General features: G+C 46.0%; 1 protein-coding gene across 2 annotated transcripts; it reads right to left on the reverse strand.

Moving 5' to 3' along the window:
- Window positions 1-12,895: 12,895 nt before the first annotated feature.
- Window positions 12,896-19,063, reverse strand: LOC135392633 (receptor-type tyrosine-protein phosphatase epsilon-like). Of its 2 annotated transcripts, XM_064623346.1 has the most exons (19): window positions 18,768-19,063; window positions 18,236-18,329; window positions 18,070-18,155; window positions 17,622-17,773; window positions 17,469-17,556; window positions 17,289-17,362; window positions 17,191-17,227; window positions 15,602-15,699; window positions 15,353-15,469; window positions 15,118-15,263; window positions 14,911-15,046; window positions 14,693-14,839; window positions 14,506-14,602; window positions 14,157-14,233; window positions 13,956-14,090; window positions 13,767-13,892; window positions 13,545-13,696; window positions 13,339-13,474; window positions 12,896-13,119 (listed from the first exon to the last, which is right to left on the reverse strand). In XM_064623346.1, the coding sequence occupies exons 1-19, from the start codon at window positions 19,036-19,038 to the stop codon at window positions 13,045-13,047; spliced, it is 2,244 nt and encodes a 747-aa protein (XP_064479416.1). In that variant the 5' UTR covers window positions 19,039-19,063; the 3' UTR covers window positions 12,896-13,044. The 2 variants fall into 2 exon arrangements, with proteins under 2 accessions (XP_064479416.1, XP_064479417.1); XM_064623347.1 differs by lacking the exons at window positions 14,693-14,839; window positions 14,911-15,046 and having other exon boundaries at window positions 15,165-15,263.
- Window positions 19,064-19,467: the final 404 nt, after the last annotated feature.

A 19,467-nucleotide genomic window follows, 5' to 3' on the forward strand; every position in this document is an offset into this window, starting at 1 on the left:
GATGAACAAGCAATGATTTCATTAGATGAAGTACGGAAGGGAAAAAAAGTCACTAAAATCAAAGAAAACAATAAGTCGGTCGTTACTTTTGTGCACGGGTTTCGTTGATAGCTGCTCTAATCGCCCTCGCCTTTCTTTCTGTCGTGTGGTTAATGCAGAAGCGGGCAACTCAACAAGATACAGATAAAATAATAATTCCGCGCTTGATGCCCCGGTACGAGTACATCATGAGCCGTGCAGCAGTGGCCGATCTGCAACCGCTGCAAGAAAAAAAAGAAAAGAAAAAAAAAGAGAGAGAGAGAAACTTCAGTAGTCGAGTGGCATCGGCGAGTCCCGGAAAAGAAGCTGATTATCGCTCTTATCTCTTATCGCTCTCAAAGCATGTACGCAGAAGGTGGACGGTTGTTTTGCTGTGAGACCTCCAGACTCATGTATTTATTTCCCCTGGCGGCCATGGAGGCAATACAAACGGCAAAGCATTTCGTAGCAGAATGTTAACATACCAGCATACAACCACATGAAAAAAATGTGCAGATACGTGGTGGTAAATAAACAAGTACATGAAACATTTTGGTCAACTGGAGCAAACAATGACAACACGTACAAAGTGAAAATTTAAAAACGGCAATGCAGCGCAATGGTCATGCCAGCCAGACGCGTGAGCCTTCCTCCTTCATCTCCCCCTCTTCATCCCTTCCCAGGCAAAGTGCCGCTAGTGTAGGCATGCAGATCGCTCCAATTTCCACGTCACCCCTCCGCCCGCAATGGTCGCATAAGCATTTCTTAAATTGTTTGGCATCGGTAATGGAATGCATATAAGCTCTTGAATTAACGATCCTCTTAGGTATTATTATGATAATCAATTTTGTGAAACAAACACTCACAAGTTATTATTCGGCCAGTGGAACGCAGACGCAGATGTACGGCAACATGAAAAACTCAGTGCGGCACCCCCCATTGTTCTCTATCGAACCCCGCTTCATTGTCCCTGATGTTTTGCACATGAAGATACGAATAGTCGAGCAGCTTCTTGAAAACCTGCTCTGGAAATGCAGGACGTAGACACTGCTAATACAGTGCGCGATCCAAAAGGAAAAGACACGTCCGTGAGAAAACTGGTGGACATTATAAAGGAAACTGGCGCGAACGTCAGACTGCTCACTGACAGCAAAACGGAAGTTGCTAAATTCACATCATTAACAGGAAAGGATGTCGATTTACTTCTTGATAATCTACCACGCCTTGGGACTCCATTACTTTCCTCAGACACCAGAGATGAACTAGTACACTTATGGGATCTTTTTAGACGTGTGGTAAATGAATTTGAGCAAGATACTGCAGGGAAAGATCTGCGTCAGGAGACGTTAAACGTACTAACTATGTTTCTAGATCTGGGAAACAAATGCAAGGGGTACGGACAGGAGAGCGTGACCCCGTATATACATGTTTTTTCGCATCATGCCGCGATGAGCCACATGCAGCAGCGCTGACTAGGATGGCCTTCTAGCCAAGGACTAGAAAAGAAAAATTGTGTCTTAGAGAACCTACATCATCGGCGAACAAACAAATGGGACGCAGCATGGGATGGACTAAAATATGTTAAAAGAGAGAAGAAAATTCATCTGCGCTACAGGCTAGGAGATATCAGAAACGTGACGTCATGTACTGGGAAGAAGATGGCATCCAAGAGGAAACAAGCCACGTATAAGTGTCGAACTCAACCAGCGCGTGTCACGCATGCTAGAACGGAAATCGGGAACGACGTCCAAAGATCCAGACGACGGCAAGCTGAGGCAAATGCTGCGTCACAGCTTGAGTAACGTGGTTTGGAGTGCCCCCGATTATTTTGGCTTCAACGTTAAAAGGAAGACATTGTGATCGCATATGTAGCCATGCGAGGTTTTTCCCAACATGAAGACGTCACTAACTCTTATGTGTAAATCAAATGTTCATCGTGCTTCATTCGTCTTTATTCAACTCATACGTATTAGCAATCGATGCTACACAACTGACTTTTACGTGGTGCACGCAGTTGCTTATCAACCGGTCAATAAACTTTTCTTCCCACCTACAGAAACAAAGATGATCGAATGAAAAAAGACGCGATAGCGAACAACACAGTCCCAAGCAGTCTGCTGAAAGCGCGAGCATGTACGTCTGGATCATGATTGTAAATCTTCAGAAGAACTACGCTGATAAGACAGCACACCTGCTAGAACCCTCTCCACTGACGAAAAGAAAAGCCAGGAGTACGGCTGTCGAAAAGCACGCGGCATTAGGCTGCAATAGGGATAGATTTGAGCCACTACGGCGTTAGCTGTAGTAGTTGACCAAATTTAGCTGTATGAAAAATAAAAGACAGGAAAGCAGAACGATATATTTTCTTTACTCTTCTATTTTTTTTTTTCGTTGTCTGAAATTGTGCTTATTTTGAGAGATTTTGAGAGATGACGACAACAGAAAGTCGCCAGATAATCGCAAACCAAACAAAAACAGCAGAAAGTCGTGATTTCTTAACTTTTTTTGTAGTTTCGAGGTGAACGACATATCTACAGTGTCTAAAAAATGCAGATGACATTGACAAGGCAACGAGCATTATTGTGGTCAAAAGAGAGCAGAGTAATGTGTTGTAATACAAACCGACCACGTGACCGCCTTTGCGCTTTCCTCGCTAGAGAGGCTCCTGCGTTAGCGAGCACCCTGACATCCTATAGCTGTATCATAAATTCTCTTCAGGTATTAATAAGACCCCCCCCCCAAAAAAAAAGAAAAAAGGAAAAGAAAAAGGGAAAAAGGAGAGAGCGAGAAAGAAGAAACGAAACCGGCAGTCTATACAAACGGTGCCACTTGGAGTTTCGGAATATATAGATCGGTTTTATAGTTCAGCGTCATGCGCGTGTGTGCATGGTTGTCCTACTTCCCTCCTTTTACATGCGTATCCGTAGGTTCTCTGCACTGCCGAGCCTTCAGCATTTTTTTCGTCTAGACGACACCATCTACGTCACCGCGACATATCCACGCAAACATTCACTCAACTTATAGACCTATCGTGCCTCAAAATACCTTGTTTCTACAATCAAACTGAATGTTGGTTCGTTAGTCAATTTTAGACAAATCTTTTATTTGTGTATGTCTAAAATTTTGCAACCATGTCATTTTTTTTAGTTTCCTTTTTTTTTTTTTTGTGCGCTATTTCATAAATACGATTGTACATTCGGTCTACACGAACGAGCCTCGAATTCTTCCGGGAGTCAGTATGGAAACACATGAGGATATACAGGTTGTCCTTTGTTAGGTGCCACAGTTGTTATTAAAAATTTATGAGAGCCCCGGACGTGCCGTTTGGGCGCCTAACATACCTGGCCTCTCGGATATCGTTCCTAGCCGGTCGCATCAGTGTTCGATGGCTAAATGAAATGGTATACTTAATTAGCTTCACTAATTTTCAAAGATAAGAGATTGACCGAATAACAGCATCGAATCCCTTGGAGTCATTGTCATATGACCGACGCATTGGTGTCTATAATTATTAACCTATCCTCGATAAACTTGGTTTGACAACCCTAGCACATCGTAGAACCTCAGATATCACATTTTCCAATGCAAAGTAGTACATGTCTCGTCTTAAGCTGTCGTTGGTCTATTTTCTGCCGTTCATTTTAGTTCTTTCTTGTGTTCTCATCCTTCCTTCATCATCTTCACATAATGTTCCACGTGCAGTGGGGTAGGGTGCGCACCCCCGCGGTGAAACACCCCATCTCATCGTCATCATTTATTATTGTTTTTGTTGTGCCGTTCACTCCAACCACACCTTTATTTTATGTTTTGTTTGATTTCTCACAGTTTTGAAGATACCAACAGACTTCGTAACAGCCATAATGTACACACGTTTGCTCTTTATAACCTCAAAGATGTTAGTTCTCCTAACAGCTGTCAAGTTTTTAGCTTTTTATATCCTATACCATTACCACGTGAAGTAACACACAAATCTATGCTCCTCCTATTGTTATTTCTTGTTTGTCTTCTTTATCTGTTGTAGTCTCTTCTGCGGCGAGCCATTTCCCAAACCTGTGGTTGCGCGTGGCCTTGAACGTAGGCTTCGCCGCTACGCGTTCGTGCGGCGATTGAAGGCTCCTTTACATGTTCAGAATTTCGAACCCGAATGGAACCTTGAAGATGCCACTATTCATGCCCCAAAAAATGCTCAAAAGTTTTGTCTTGGCAGAGGCAACATGCCATTAGAGAACGAATGCAAAGCGCTGCCAGCAGAATATGTAGCACGCGCTTTTCGTTCCAAAATACACAGGCTCTATGGGAGGCGTTTTAGGTGAAGCCTGCTTTACGTTGTGTCCCTAATTCTTGGGCATGTATGGAGTTGCACCACATCAAGTTCTGTTCCGAGTTCAAAAGATCGCGGGTGGTGTTAGGGAGGTAGACATTGCTTCTTGCACCGTGTGTCGGAGATTTCCGGCGCAATCGATGGTACCCCAGGTGCCCGAAATTATCCGCGGTCCCATACCCTCCACGTTCAGCATGTCGCCACAAAAATGGGCTGACACGCGCCGTACCCGTAAATCTATCCCAATAACCTTACCTTGCCTATTTTCAGAGTGCATATCGCGCGTGTATTATCTAACTAATTGATGATTTGTAAAAGAAAATTGAGACGTTAGTCCGAAGCCACTAGGGACGGGCTACACTCTTAAAAAAAAGGGTGTACTTTATCTCCTTTCCTTGCCACATATATAACACCCTTTTGGAGAGTACAATTACGCTCAAAAGGGTGTCTCCTCACTCCCTCAAGGGAGTAGCATAACACCTTTTTTCTGCAGGGGAGTAATATTATTCTCCAGGTAGGTGGAAAAGGGGAGTAATATTACTCTCACTCCTTCTATGGAGGGCATTCCCTGAAAGGAGTGAGGAGACACCCTTTTCAGCATAATTGTGCTCTCTAAAAGGGTGTTATATACGTGAAAAAAAAAAGAGTTAAAGTACAGTGACCCCTCGTTAATATGACCCCCGATAATCTGACATAAGCGCTTTACGACCATACTCCTGGGACACACTGCAGTGAAACCTCTGCAAATCCCACCGTTAATATGACAATTCCCCATTCTGACCAAAATTTTCGGGAACGACCATGGTCATAATAACGAGGGTTCACTGTACACCCTTTTTTTAAGAGTGTACTCCAGGACGCCTATTGTCCTTCTCTTCTGACATTAGATGTAACACCTATAGGACATTCTAAAAGTGAACGCAGTGTGTAGAATTACGTGAATCCAACTAAGACGAATGTTTCATCCCAAGAGGCGGATCCAGGATTTTTCTCAGGGGGGAAGTCCGGCCTTGGACAGCATGCTGTTACAGTGAACCCTCGTTATTATGACCATGGTCGTTCCCGAAAATTTTGGTCAGAATGGGGAATTGTCATATTAACGGTGGGATTTGCAGAGGTTTCACTGCAGTGTGTCCCAGGAGTATGGTCGTAAAGCGCTTATGTCAGATTATCGGGGGTCATATTAACGAGGGGTCACTGTACACTATCGAGGTCACTTTAAACTCTGCTCAGAGACGGATATCGAGGGAGGTCAGGATATCGAGACCCCCCAGAGATCCGCCACTGGTCCTCCCTGTGGTGGAAAAAAAGTGCCACGGAAAACAAAACGACCTCGTGGAAAATAATTGACTCTACAGTTTTGTGAAACGTACACGTCTATTTAACAAACTTAGACCCAGTGACACATGAAGTCTTATTCCGGAAGTGGTGGCGGTAGTTCCTGGTCGCGCATCAGTGTGATTCAAAAGTTCCTCGGTTATTAAGCCACGATATATATGTATATAAGTAAGATAAGAAGACGTGGACGACAGATTACAGGAAAGCTAACAGCGTGAACTGATGTTCCGACGCTGGAACAAACATAGACAGGACAGACACAAAGAAAAAGTCAGCCAGAGGTTGGCATGTTATTCAAAAAATCAATAATTATAATGAAACGTAGGGAAACTTGTAGCGCTTCGCTTGCCTCGTTCCAGTAACGCCGCTCTTCATTCTGGCGGCCCAATCAGACCTCTTCCGCTTTGTTCCGGCCATCCTAACGTGACGTCACCGGCACAGTGTATAATCGCGTGTTCATCGCCTTTTTAGGCGCTTCCGGTGATACGAAAAGCCAGTGTGAGTTTAAAAACAGGGAGTGTGTAGCGTATGTGAGTATAAATATAAATCATCACAAACCCTGACACCCTACCTTAACACATATCACTCTCTGAGCGAAGAGCGTGGTAGCCTCTACCGAGGCTTAATCGAAGGGTCATGTGCGGCGGTCATATTAACGAGAAGATAATGCCTGTGTTTGACCCTACTTGTGTCAAAAATGTTGGTCATTGTCCGATAAACGGGTTGTCGTATTAACGAGGGGGACTTACATGCCCGCGGAACGTGTTCGACAAGTTCTGCGCGGTGATTCACTGCCGGTGGTTTTGATATCTGACGGCAGTGAATCACCGCACAGAACTTGTCGAGCACGTGCTAAAAACAGGTCATATTCTTTTGACTTTCACGATGCAAAGACCGTGGCACACGAGCATAGATGGGGCGTAAGAAAATTTTTGGAATCTAGGCACATTCACCGTGATGATAACGCATGTAACAGTCACAAAGGGCCACTACCTGATTGCTACAAGGTCATGATTAAGCTATAACTAGAACTCGGATGGCGTACTGTTTCTTGTTTCATTCTGATGATGATGATGCCCGAACAGGCATCGAAACGTCATATTACATTTTGTTTCATTGTTGCGTCAAGCCAGTGTGCGTAAGTTTTCCTCATGATGTCCCCTGGCTTTTGGTCTATCTTCGGTGTTGTTTCTTGTAGAGATTTAGTGTTCAACGACTGGGACAGCAACACAGCTCTTCGAACACCCGCAAACCCTTTATTATTTATTGGCCGTCAAATTACTAGATCAATAGCGCTCTGGTAAAGCACGATTTAGGCTATAGTTAATCTCATATAGTTCGCTGACGCACTATCTGGAACTATATCGGTGAAGTCCCCGGTGTCGGTGGTTACAGAAAATTCTAGGAATGTTCCTGGAGCGATTATCGCCGCTGTGAGTTTGTCACATCTTCGACGAGCCCAATTTCGGCCACGCACTGTGTCTGTGGCTTGGGAAAGTGGGCCACACCTCATGTGGCGAATTTCCCCATTGATCATCATTAATTCATCTGTTGTTGCGTACTCAAAACAGCCGGACGTTGCGTTAGAAACATTTTAAGGAAACACACTAGCAAAAGTGAAGAAAGAATACAAACCTGGTCTTGGAGTGACTTTCTGCACGTTTCGGACCATGTATATACAGGGTGTATGCTCTAAAGGGCCAGTGATATTTTCACGTGTGACGCGATGCCTATTGGCGGATAGACCACCGCTGCGACACAGCGAAGAATTTTATTCGTGGGTTTTTCTGGCATAAAACCTTCACTATGTGGCAGCCGTAGTCTGTCCGTCAAGTAGGTATCGCGTCACACGCGAAAATGTGATTGATATTCTGATATACTGACTCACTGATATGATGACTGATAGACAGATTGTCCTACTCTCATATCCAATCATATTTCTGGAACACTGCTACACAAAGAGCAGGAAGAGTTTATAAGGTCGACTAGTAGGCGGGGAGGAGCGGTTCGGGATTAATGTTCGTATGTAGGAGTGTGCTTATGAGTGATAGCAGTCACTAGTGGCTGACTACAGACATTAGTGAGATGGCTCATGCCGTCAAGCTGAAGCACTGTTTTTGACAGTCCGCTGTAATTTTCTTTGTGGCAACGTATCGAATTATACGGCTATATGTTACGCACGTAAAGAAAACACAAATGAATGTGTGCTGGGAAATATTATTTGCGGGTCTGGAGCATGGAGGCATGTTCCTTTAGAGGCGTCTGCCTCCACGGCAATACTAGGCGTAATGGTGTAATTGGACTATTCATTGTTGTTTCTTTTTATTTGCCGCATGGAGGCCACGTCGCTAGAAAGCTGCGTCGCTCACTGCCTCCTTGCCTGTGTCTCGGCACCCCATTGGTGAAATAAATCGAAATAAAAAAAAAGATAGAGACAAAGGAGCAGAGAGTCTTTTCCAGCATTCATGTGGAACAGTAAAAACCAGTAAGAATAAAGGCAGCCCTGTTGGTTCTCAGGTCGTCCAAGGGACGTCGCGATGCCGTGAGGACCCACACTAGTCACTCAATCATGGCCTGATATAGATCAGTGTTTCATGTACGGGGAAAGAGGGAACCCCCAAGAAATGTGCAACTTCATTACATTACTAACGGTGTTTCTGTACATGCAAAAGGGAACGCATTGAAGGTATATACTACCTTGCACTGAAGTGTAACACAAGAGCCAAGACGAGACAAAAAAGAAAGAGGAAAGAAAAAAAAGAAGTGTCACCACTCTAAAACAGCACTCACCGTCACCGCAGGAGCCACCAATCCAACCACACACGACGAAACAGCAGAGCACGAGACAGCGACGCATCACGAAGACATCACCGTACCACCTCACTTTGAGACAACACCCTCGGCGACCGTACAATGGGCGAAAGACAGAGACCTTTTGTGGGATGCTGTGACTTCATACTTCCCGTGTGTTTGCCTTGCCGTTCCTGGTTGTGAGGCTCCGGATATCGCACGGAATCAGAGTGTCGAACCGAAACAATTACGTGTTCGGTGCATGTTCAGGTTCGAAGATTTTGGTTCGGTTCAGGTTCAGTTTACAGAGCGCAGAAATAACGGTGCATTACGGTTTATTCGAGTTCGTTACGGTTCAGCGCACTGCAGAAAGTTGTACCAACATTCTCAGGTAATACGATGCGCGGGGTGTACGGGAGGTAAGCGTCGCGGTGAACACATTAAGTCAACGGTGTTTTGAAGTCGGACGTTGATTTATTTAAGATATCCACGATGAGTTGATGGCAACGCATATGCGCGCACACCAAGAAGTAAGAGAAGGTTAGTAAAATAATGAGTATATGTAGTACACTTTCGATTTTGAAGTCTAGGAATTGGACCACACCATCTTTAAGGGGTGTCCTTAGTGAACGAAAGCCTCAAGAGGCTGTCCCGATAAACCTGGACGACATCTTGAAGGGAAGATGCACCTTCCCAGCTGTACCTTTTCCTCACCAATGAATAAAAAGATCATCCACTAGCGCCGCGAAGCAAATGTAGCTATAAACGCCGTACAGACTAGGAGAGGACACCAGGAGTGAGTGTAGGAGAGAAGGGTTAATACGCATATAACGTGGCAAGGAAGCAGGCAAGATGGTGGTGACGTACGGCTCGTGTCAAACTTAACTTGAACAGCGCTCCAGCCCGAGAAGCGGGAGGAGAGCAACTCTGGCAGCGCTAAGCAGAGAACGACGCCTTATCATAACGGAGTTCACACACTCTGTGCACTCTTAAAAATGAATTTCACCGCATAGCACGCTCCTAGCCAACCATAACCTCGAATGATGTCGTTATCTGCCCTGATTTGTTGAAAACAGGAGGCGTACGCCCTTTCTGTGACTCTTATGCTGTTCATAATTGTCACAGAAAAGGCGTACGCCTCCCGTTTTCAACAAATTAGGGGTGTGAGCAATGTCGCTGGGAATGATGGTTGGCTAGGAGCGTGCTATGACGTGAAGTTCATTTTTAAGAGTATAGGCGTGTTTAACTGAAGGAAAAGAAATCTAGTCCGTCGGCTCTCAAAAGATTACTGCGCCGCATGTGGCATGGGCAACACCAGCTATATAGAGAAAGCCTGCGCATTGCCTCCTCTCTCTCCTTCGCTACGAGGACATATAAAGTCAGAAATCGTCTGCTACAGCGATTCGCCGTTCTGCAAGTTCAAGAACCCGCCAGTGATTGCAGCTCAGTTGGAACGTACAAGCCTAAATATTTAGACAAAAAGTGCGACACGCTTTTCAGAACATCACTTTTGAGAAAGATCGAGACAGTTTTCCGCTTAATTTTTTTCAAGTTTTTCCATTTAGTACGCGGAGACTTGCAGTCACAACTCGCACACGACGGTGGTTCTTCTCCATGGCCACGGCCGCTGAAAGCACGTTCGTGATTGGCTACGGCCGTTGAAAACACGTTCCTGATTGGCTAACTCTTAAGTCTTACGTCAGGTCTACGAGCGCGCAGGCTTTCTGTATCTAGGTGGTGTTGGCATGGCTGGGCACACAGACGTCACTCTCCCCCTCCGCCACATAATGTAATCCATCACACTCACTCCCCCCGCTGTAGTGTCTCCTGATCTCCAACGGCGTATGTATACACGACGGACTAGATTTCTTTTCCTTCTTAAGTTGAACAGGACTACAACTGTAAGTAGACGATCAAAACACCCTCCGCCGTTATTTCTACTGCGTACCACCAGGGTGCGCAGGCCGGATTGGCGTTCAAGTTAACTCTGATGCGGACTGTACATCCACAATGAACGCTGCGACGATGGTGTCCTTTGTTTTCTGTCTTTTCAGTCCTAGGTTTGATTATAGAGATTAGCGTACGTATTGGGCCGACTTCGAGGAGGGGGAGGAGGAGGAGTGTCGTTGGGAGGAACCCGAGAGGTCTGCCTGCCTGATTAGGCGGCATGTTTCTCGGGAAGGGAAAGGTGGTGGAGAGGAGGAGAGGAAAGGGTGAAGTGGAAGACCAAGCGGAATCCGCTCGGGGTGAGGATAGCTGCGTCCATGGGCCGACTTCAGGGGAACTGTGCCGGCATACGCCTATTACACATCTGAGGGAAACCCAGGAAAAACCCCAGACGGCACAGCCGGCCCGCGGATTCGAACCGCGGACCTCCCAGTCTCCAAGGGCACGCGTTACCGCTGCGCCACCGGAGCTGGTGGGGCCGACTTCAGAGGGAACTGTCCCGGCATTCATCTGGAACGTCTTCCGGGAGAGAACCGCAGAGAGAACAGCGGGTACAGTGGCTTCGTCTTGAAAGCGTCACTTACTACTGAAGCTCAACTACCAGAGGTTCAAAACCGCGTGGGGGCTGTGCGATCGTGTTTCTGCACGTTTCACTACGATTTAGGGACGCGAAGGGATTAAAGGAGCAGTGAAAGCCTCCCTCCAAGCCTCCCGTTCTCGTACAAGAACTTCGGTGGTAGCCGACTTGTAACGCGCGCGCGATATCTATGAGTACACCCTCAATCTAATCCTACGAAATCCTTCAGGGAACCTGTGAGAGTATGCTAGTATATTGAAACTGTATTGAAATCAGTGTATCGAACCTGTACTATATAAGTTTACTTGGTCATATTAAATATACTGATTAGTATATGCCAAATGGTAGTTGTTTAGTGTATTCGTTCCTGATTTTCAGCAATCACTTCATCGTTCGTTTATCGCTCTTCTTGCTTGTTTCTTGTTACAGCTGAACGAGTAAGGCCGGTTTCACATCTAACGTTTTCCTTGTCCGTATTTTAGGCGGGGTCGAAACGGACCCATTGGAACCTACTGTGCTCTTCCGAACTGAGAGCACAAGCAACGCGGACAAAGAAGTTATCTTCAGTTCACGTGTCTCACCACCAACTAGTCCAATAGACTACCGAGTACGACTATTATGCAGGTTTCGCCAAGACAACCTTCGGTGTTTGTAACGAAGATAAAACAACTAAGAACAGTGTCGGAACGCTGAAGTTGGTGCTAGGGCGTATATTATGTCCCCAAATGCCGCAAATTTTATGTCCAATACCGCGTAGTCTGTTTCTCTGCGGATAAATCGTGAAAATTAAAAAAAAACACCGCTGCCTACTCGGCTATACCTATATGTTCCAGCTACTTTCCGTCAGATAACGACAAGGTCGAATGCGGCGTTGCAGAGTACGAGTCTGCATTCAGTTCCACTTGTTCACTTGGTTTCGATATCGTCTGCAACACCGCGCTTGACCGTTTCGCCATCTGATTGAAAGGAGCTGAAACACAGGTATTGCCGATGATGCAGCGGCGGTTTTTTTAATTTTCACGATTTATCATCAGAGAAACAGACCAAGCGGCATTATCGACATAAAATTGGGGGGCATAATACGTCCGCTAACATCTATACTTTAGGTTTCCGACACTGTTCTTATTCGTTTTACCTTCGTTACAAACCCCGAAGGTTATTTTGGTGAACCCTGTATTTTAGGTTCTTTTCTACTAGCGGGCCTCCGACTTGACCAGTTTTGATCCAACGAGCCGACAACGGATACATTTACTGGAATATGTGCCTTATCGTAGACATCAAGCCGCGAATAAGTGATTCTGCCAGAACTGAAGTGATTCACTTGTCCTCGTCCATGACACTGAGGCGTGCGGGTCTAAGCTGTGTCGTTCAAGAAACCCTGGACCCTGGCTTGCAACAAGTTGGGACACACTCCCGTACTTCCGACCCCGTTCGTCCAGCGTATTTGCAGGCCTTCAAGGAGTTGTACACAGTGTCGGTGCTTTCCCAAAGATAATTGACTTCTTGAATAGGTTTTGCCATGAGCAGGACGTTCCATCGTTCAGAACGCCTGAGCACGCCCACAGAGCGATGCTACCAGCAGACGGTAATGGACATGCGTTCGGCATGCAGTGGTGAGGACCATCGGGAGTCAGACGGGCAGGCGCCAAGCGGTAATTGTATACGGTCAGAAACCACTGGACTGCCCTTGTAGTCACAGTTACTTTGGATTTTTCTTTATTTCAATCCATCCATCCATTATCTCTTCTTCCATAGCTTACGCCTCTGTCACATGGGCAGTCTTCAATGATGATTGGAACTAATGGCTAAAAAACGTGCGCATAGTGTCACCTAGCGAGTAACGTGCCAACTTCTCAAACATCATTGCATCCAATGTTTCCTGACAGGTTGACATGTTACACGCTTGACGGCGCTAACCGCATATTCAGTGTCCGTTGGTTTCAAAGATGATTGGAGACTGCCCACGTTACAAGGGTATTACAATCATACCCTCCACCCAATGCGGTACACTCTTTAAAAGCGGCGAACATCATGAACTAAAAACAGCCCACTTTCACTGCAAGTTCGCGTAGGTGCTCAATTTGTCGAGGAAAGCCAAGGCCACATCGTAGCAAAACTGGTACTGGACCTGCAAAGGAGGAACCCATGAGTTATCGTAACAGTTTTGAGCGATTTCGTCACCTTTCCTACGCTAACATTGCCCCAAGACTAAGAAAAGCGCTGTTAGGCACGTTCTCTCGGTAACAGTTCTTATAATATCAGAGCGATGCGCCAAGTAGAATGATCAACGGAAGAAACGTCAGCAACCTCCGCTTAACGATATTATATCCCCCTAAACAAATATTACCAGTTCTCGCACGAATTCTGTTCGACTTCTTCGAATGGTCTGCACGCTTTGAAAGACATCCACCATTTGTTCTGTATTCATTCGTTTCCAGATGATACTTGAAGCGCAGAAGAGTCCACTCGCAAGACATCCGTCCCTGCATAACACGTACGACAGACAAGTTATTATAACGATCATCCTAGCGGGATATGTACTATGGAACTTACGTGCACTGAATGACTAGCACAGCGTTCGGCAATCGACTCTGCCAGTCCTGTACTTGCTGAATGATGTTCAATATGACGTCACAAGATGGCGGAACCGGGGCCGATCGCGGCCAACGTTGCAGGTGGAACTGGCGCACTGCTCTAGGAGGTTGCTGGAACCATTCATCAATTATTTAAATTTATGTCATTTCTTTACACCTAAAAGAATATAGAGACCATTACCTCATTCTGCTCAACTCTAAAGGTTCGCACGACGATTGCAGAGTTTACCGTCGTCGCTATGTTGCAGACTGAGCAGCCGTAGCTTCTCAGAGTCTGGTGAACTTCCGGCCAGAACTGGGGGCAGTTCTACAGCAATATTTAAAATACAAACCTATTATAATACGCAATACTGAATGTGTCCTTCCAAACCTTATCTCCCGGATGCAGGTTGTCCAAAGTGACGATGGTTGTCGTCTTGCTCGTCGAGACCATCTGCCAAAAGTCCCCGACCGTGTCTGGTCTCGGGAACTGAGTCACCAGAAACGCGTTGCAGCTTCTGTAACCCTGCAAAATAGTCTTAGTGATTATTCCGAAACAAAAGAGATTTCCTACTGGACGAGGTAGTCTTACATCAACATAGACGGCGTTGATGTAGTCGGTACGACCAGAACCTTGCGGAGGGCACAGGAGGAATCGTTTGGAGTCGCCTGTAAAAATCCACGGCGAATCTTGGAGGAAGGCATGGGAAGATTTTTGAACACTGCTGTCTGTGTCAGAACCGAGGAATTGTACTAAGTTTTAAGTTTAGTTCAGCAGTCGCTTAACCCGGTTATAACGCGATTTAGAAGAGTCATAAACGGGAATACAGTAGGTGTACGGGATTATACAAACAAACGGAGCATGGGATTCAACAGATTACAATGCTATAGGGACCTTTATAGATATGCTTCAGCACCACGTCACGGACCACGGATTTTACCTGCCAGAACGTCACGCGTTTGATTTTTCCCGACGTTTTCGTTGCTGAGGGCGCTCTTGTAGGTTTCGTTACTTCGATATATTGGTCTGTTGAGTTCCTGCAAGAGGGAGGATCAAGGAAACCCTTAATGTACTCGTAGGCACGGATATTCAACACTTAATTCCAGTTATAACGATGTAACCCTGACCTCAAACTCCTCTTCAATTATACTTTTTCTCGAAGCACTATTTGTAACTCTGAGTTCCTGCAGTCGCTTCCTGAAGTCTTTGATGCTTATCGAATGGCACGTTTTACAGAGGGCCTCGATCGCGCGGTGCGCAAAGAAGTACTGGTCCTATTCGGGAGACAGAGGGACGAGGGTGACTCAGGTCCTTGTTATCCACAGTCTAGTAGCCGTGTTCGTACCAATGACTCAACTAACTTGGCCCGACATTGTCGCATAGCATTTAAGTGAGAGAAGACGTCCAACTGCTTCTGGGCCTCTGCTTGGTCCAGCACGCTGTCCATTAGAATGAAAGTACCGGTTGCACCAGTGCCTGCACTGCAGTACGTAGTGGGGACGCACCAACAGAATATTATGTAGATATTGTCCAATTTATATCAATAACTCACCTGCAGTGGACGATGATTGGAGAGTCTTCATGATGAAAGCCCCTTACCCGTTTCATAAATGAACATGTGGCATCCAGACAAGCGGGAACGCCATGTTCGGGCCAACTGGTGAAGTGGAACTGGAGGAGGTGTCGGCGCTCCTTTTCCTACAGTGAAGCAGACGTGAAGCGCTATCCGTATGGGTTGTGTACTAATGGGTACGCGACCATTTTAGTTGTTACATTCTTCTACTTGCCCGTGACATAGCGAACTCTCTTATAACGAAGTCATCCGTGGTGTCGGTGTGATGGAGCCTGACTTCAATGTCACTGTACTGCTCCACTGAATCTGGCCAATACTTGACGCACTTTACCTACGTTGTAGACAACAACAACAACAGCAACATGAATGACGATGGATGAGGTGATTCCCCCCCACCGCTACGGTGTAAGAAATATTGTCGAGCTATGCATTTCCAGGAAGCAGTGCTTGATATATTGAATACCACTTTTTGTTCCACCAGATTGGTAAGCATGACGATCTTGCAGCTACCAGATCCCCACACCATGCGCCAGAAGTCGGTGACCGTTCCAAGTGTTGGACCTTAGAATCATTAAAGTACCTTGTCCAGAACAATTGTACACGACGACAGGAATACGAGGGGTGTTCAAGTCACATCGGGACTTTCTGTTTCCTTAGTGTACAAATGCCTCGCGCTGCTACTTTTTCGTAATTTTCACACGCCACATGCCTCCGCATTCACCACGTGGTAGTCCAAAGTTTGAGCAAAACAAAAGACACGTACTGGACAAGATGACCGACAACGAGGTGAGCGCGCACATCGAACAGCGAACTGTCATGAAGCCTCTCGTGAATGAAGGCGTAAAGACATCTGAAATTCACAGAAGACTTCAGGCTCAGTAGGGCCACGATACATTTAGCTGCAGCAAAGCGTTTGAGTGGTGCGAACGGTTCCGAGACGGCCGTACATTAGTACAGGACGATCCCAGCCGGGGCAGCTCAGAGCCCAGTGTCAGAGTTCCCGAGAACATCCAACTTGTGGAGCGCCTGAACCTCAAGGACCGACGGGTAACATGGCTCGAATTGGCTCGAAAGACGGACCTTTCTGTGAGAGCATTGAACACTATCAGTCATGAACACCTCCAGTTTCGGAAAGTTAATGCCCGTCGGGTCCCGAGGCACCTCTCCATGTTTGGCTGGCAGAGAAGACTGAAAATCTCCCAAGAGCTAAGGTACCTTTTTGACACCGAAGGACAGCGTTCCTTGATCGGATCATCACATGTAATGAAACGTGGGTGCACCATTTCACTGCTGAGTCTAAAGGCGCATCAAAACAGTGGAAGCATCCAGGCTCCGAGCTCCCAAGAAGTTCCGAAGCACCCCGTCTGTAGGTAAGGTCATGGCCATGATTTTCTGGGACAAGGCTGGCGTTGTTCATGTTGATTTTCTGCCCAGTGGTGCCACCATCAATACTGCATATTACTGCCAGGTTCTCAAGGATGTGCGTAAGGCGCTGAAGCAAGAGCGGATGGGCCTCATCACTAAAGGAGTCCTCCTCCTACAGGACAATGCACGCCCGCATAGCGCACATCTCACGACACGCACCTTACGGGCACTTGGATGGGAGTTGCTGTCACATCCCCCTTACAGTCCAGAAGTCGCCCCCAGCGATTTCCATCTGTTCGGGCCACCGACTTGAAGGCGTCCCTTGGCGGCCGCCACATCAGCTGCGACGACGTGGTCAAGAATGTGGTCTGATCATGGCTGCTACGCGCCGGTAAGGATTTCTACGCTGCTGGCATCCATGCCCTTGCAAAACGCTGAGACAAGTGCGTTATTACTGCTGAAGATTTCGTTGAAAGATAAAACTAATATCTCGACCGTAAGTTAATTTTACTTTGGCGAAAAATGAAACGTCCCGATTTGAATTGAACACCCCTTGTATATACTCTATGAACTATAGAATTAGTAATACGATGGTATGGTCAACATTTAACGATCTGTGTGGAATAATTGAGGAATGTGAGGAACACGAAATAAAATTGAATGGTAGGCACAAAAATCCTCACCCACCTTGTGTTGCAATGTACCTTCTATCGTTATTGTAACCCTAGAAGAAGAAACCATTCATTGTGACAAGGTTTCCATGTAATGTGAAGCTGACTGCTCACAGCAACATAATTTGCGTTGATATAATCCGACCCACCATCTGGGAGCTCTGACAAAATAACGCGCGAATGGTCGTCTGGAAAGCAAGAAAAGTTTAATACTATATGTGAGCGTTTTCAGTTATTGAAAGATACTTCTTCAGTTGTTTTCAATGCTGACTTCAGGACATAAGATAGACTCACACGGCAGAACGTTCCCGTATCGATTCTTATGCATGTTTTCCGGCCTTTTTGCAGCTTCACAAGGATGCAGCTCACCCGAGTCAATAACCTACCAGGAGTGTGCCATAAAACTTGCTATTTATCCACTTTTATATGTGTACTCCATATGTATACCATGAACTCCTCCTTGAGCCTGCCGTTTGCCTCGGCATTGATGACATGTGACCTAAATTGTTGGACCAATATCAACGTTACACTCGTTCCCTTTCTCTGCGGTGCGTCCACGGCGACGTACTCTTCAGCTTCCGGGGCACAGTCCACATAACCTGCGGATTGTTGAATGGTTGTTGAGTGTGAGGTGTGTGTTGATTGTGTTGGGGTACAAATGGTACTGCACCTGGTAGTACATCTCAAAGTAAGAGTTATTTGAAACTTGTGTAACTAATTTCATAGAAGGCAAGGTCAACAGACTGTGTATTCACACTAGGAAGAGCTTGTAGAATGTCTCCGAAAGACAGTGTTTCATACGAGGTCTCGCTCACGAAATCATTCGCCTCACTTCCTATTTTGTCACTTTCAAGTTGAGTAAAGTTATGTTAGTTGCGAAAAGCGAGAGTCATACCTGCAGAGGGAATGTCCAGAAGCTGGTTCGCGGAAAAAGGTGCTACGGAAGTTTCCCGTTCGATGGACAGGTTTCGCTTGCGTCTGCTGGACATAGAGAACAGGCGGTGAAAACACTCCATAATGGTGGTGTATTCATGCGCAGGACTACATAAGTCAATCCTTACCTGCGGTAGTATAATGCCGTTGCTGAGATGGCTAATATGAGGAGAACGCTGACCACTACCGCCACAGTGGTTTCTATGTCTGCCCAGGGGCTGACTGCAGTAAAAATGGAAGATAAACTATGTGGGATGGAGTAAGAACAGCACGTCCCACTGAACGACGAAACATTCCTGTACAGCAATTCAAAGGAGTGATGTTTACGAAGCACTTAGACGTAGACTCTCTAGACTCAGTGAAGCTCCTTTGAGAACGGCCGTATGTTCATAGACAACATCCGACAGCTGGTATAATCGTATTCCTTGTGCACCTTGCAGCGCGTCTAACTCATGAGATGTACTACTTTTTACTTTTGTAAGTGTTTTGCTGTAGCCGGCTTCTGTGTTTTGTAGGGGCACCATCTCCTGTGGGACTAATGTGGACTTCACTATGGCTACATGAAAAGGAACAGCACTGACTCTTCTTGTCAAACAAGTCTCATACACCGAATGATAAAGTTACACATTCCACAGATTTGCGTGATGAACCCGTATGTACCTGATGCCTTGGTGCTGACTTCTCTGCATTGAGGAGGTCCAAAGCCTGCAACTGTGCTTGCTTGTATGCACACATTGTAACTGCAACCCGGCAACAGGGACTTCAGGTCATACCATAGGATGGAGGTATTCCGCAAGACAGCAGAATATGGACGGCTTGTGTTCAGCAGCTCCGCGTTATATGAGTGCACCAACGATATGTTCAGCTGCAGGCAAGTTTGTAATAGATACAGCACGATCGTCAACAGGGCTCCTGCATGAATTCTGAACATTTATCTTCATCATCACTCACCATCTTCTCCCCCTCAAGCAATGGGATAGGGTGCTGCATCAACAGTAAAACATTCCACGACATAATTATTAGTTATTTGTTGTTGTTGTCACCTTCAAACTCATCTACAATACTTTGAGGTTATAGGTGAGTCACGCAGGTGCGTATTCCGGGAGCACGATGTCCAATTTAAACGTTTATTACAGTGCACGTACGGTGTGTGCATTATCGCTTTATTACATGTCTGCTCTTTGGAATCGCCTGCTACAGTTGTCGCTTTTCCGTTAGATTAAAGGGAAATATAGAAGGCTGTGAGGTGGGGTAGTTTGTACATAATGAATTTTATTCCAAATAGCCAGATTCACAAGGGACTATTGAGATGTGGACAACACGTACACAGCTCAAACTCAACTATCAGACATTCACTTTT

Source organism: Ornithodoros turicata, chromosome 4 (genome assembly GCF_037126465.1).
Source record: "Ornithodoros turicata isolate Travis chromosome 4, ASM3712646v1, whole genome shotgun sequence".
Taxonomy (NCBI): domain Eukaryota; kingdom Metazoa; phylum Arthropoda; class Arachnida; order Ixodida; family Argasidae; genus Ornithodoros; species Ornithodoros turicata.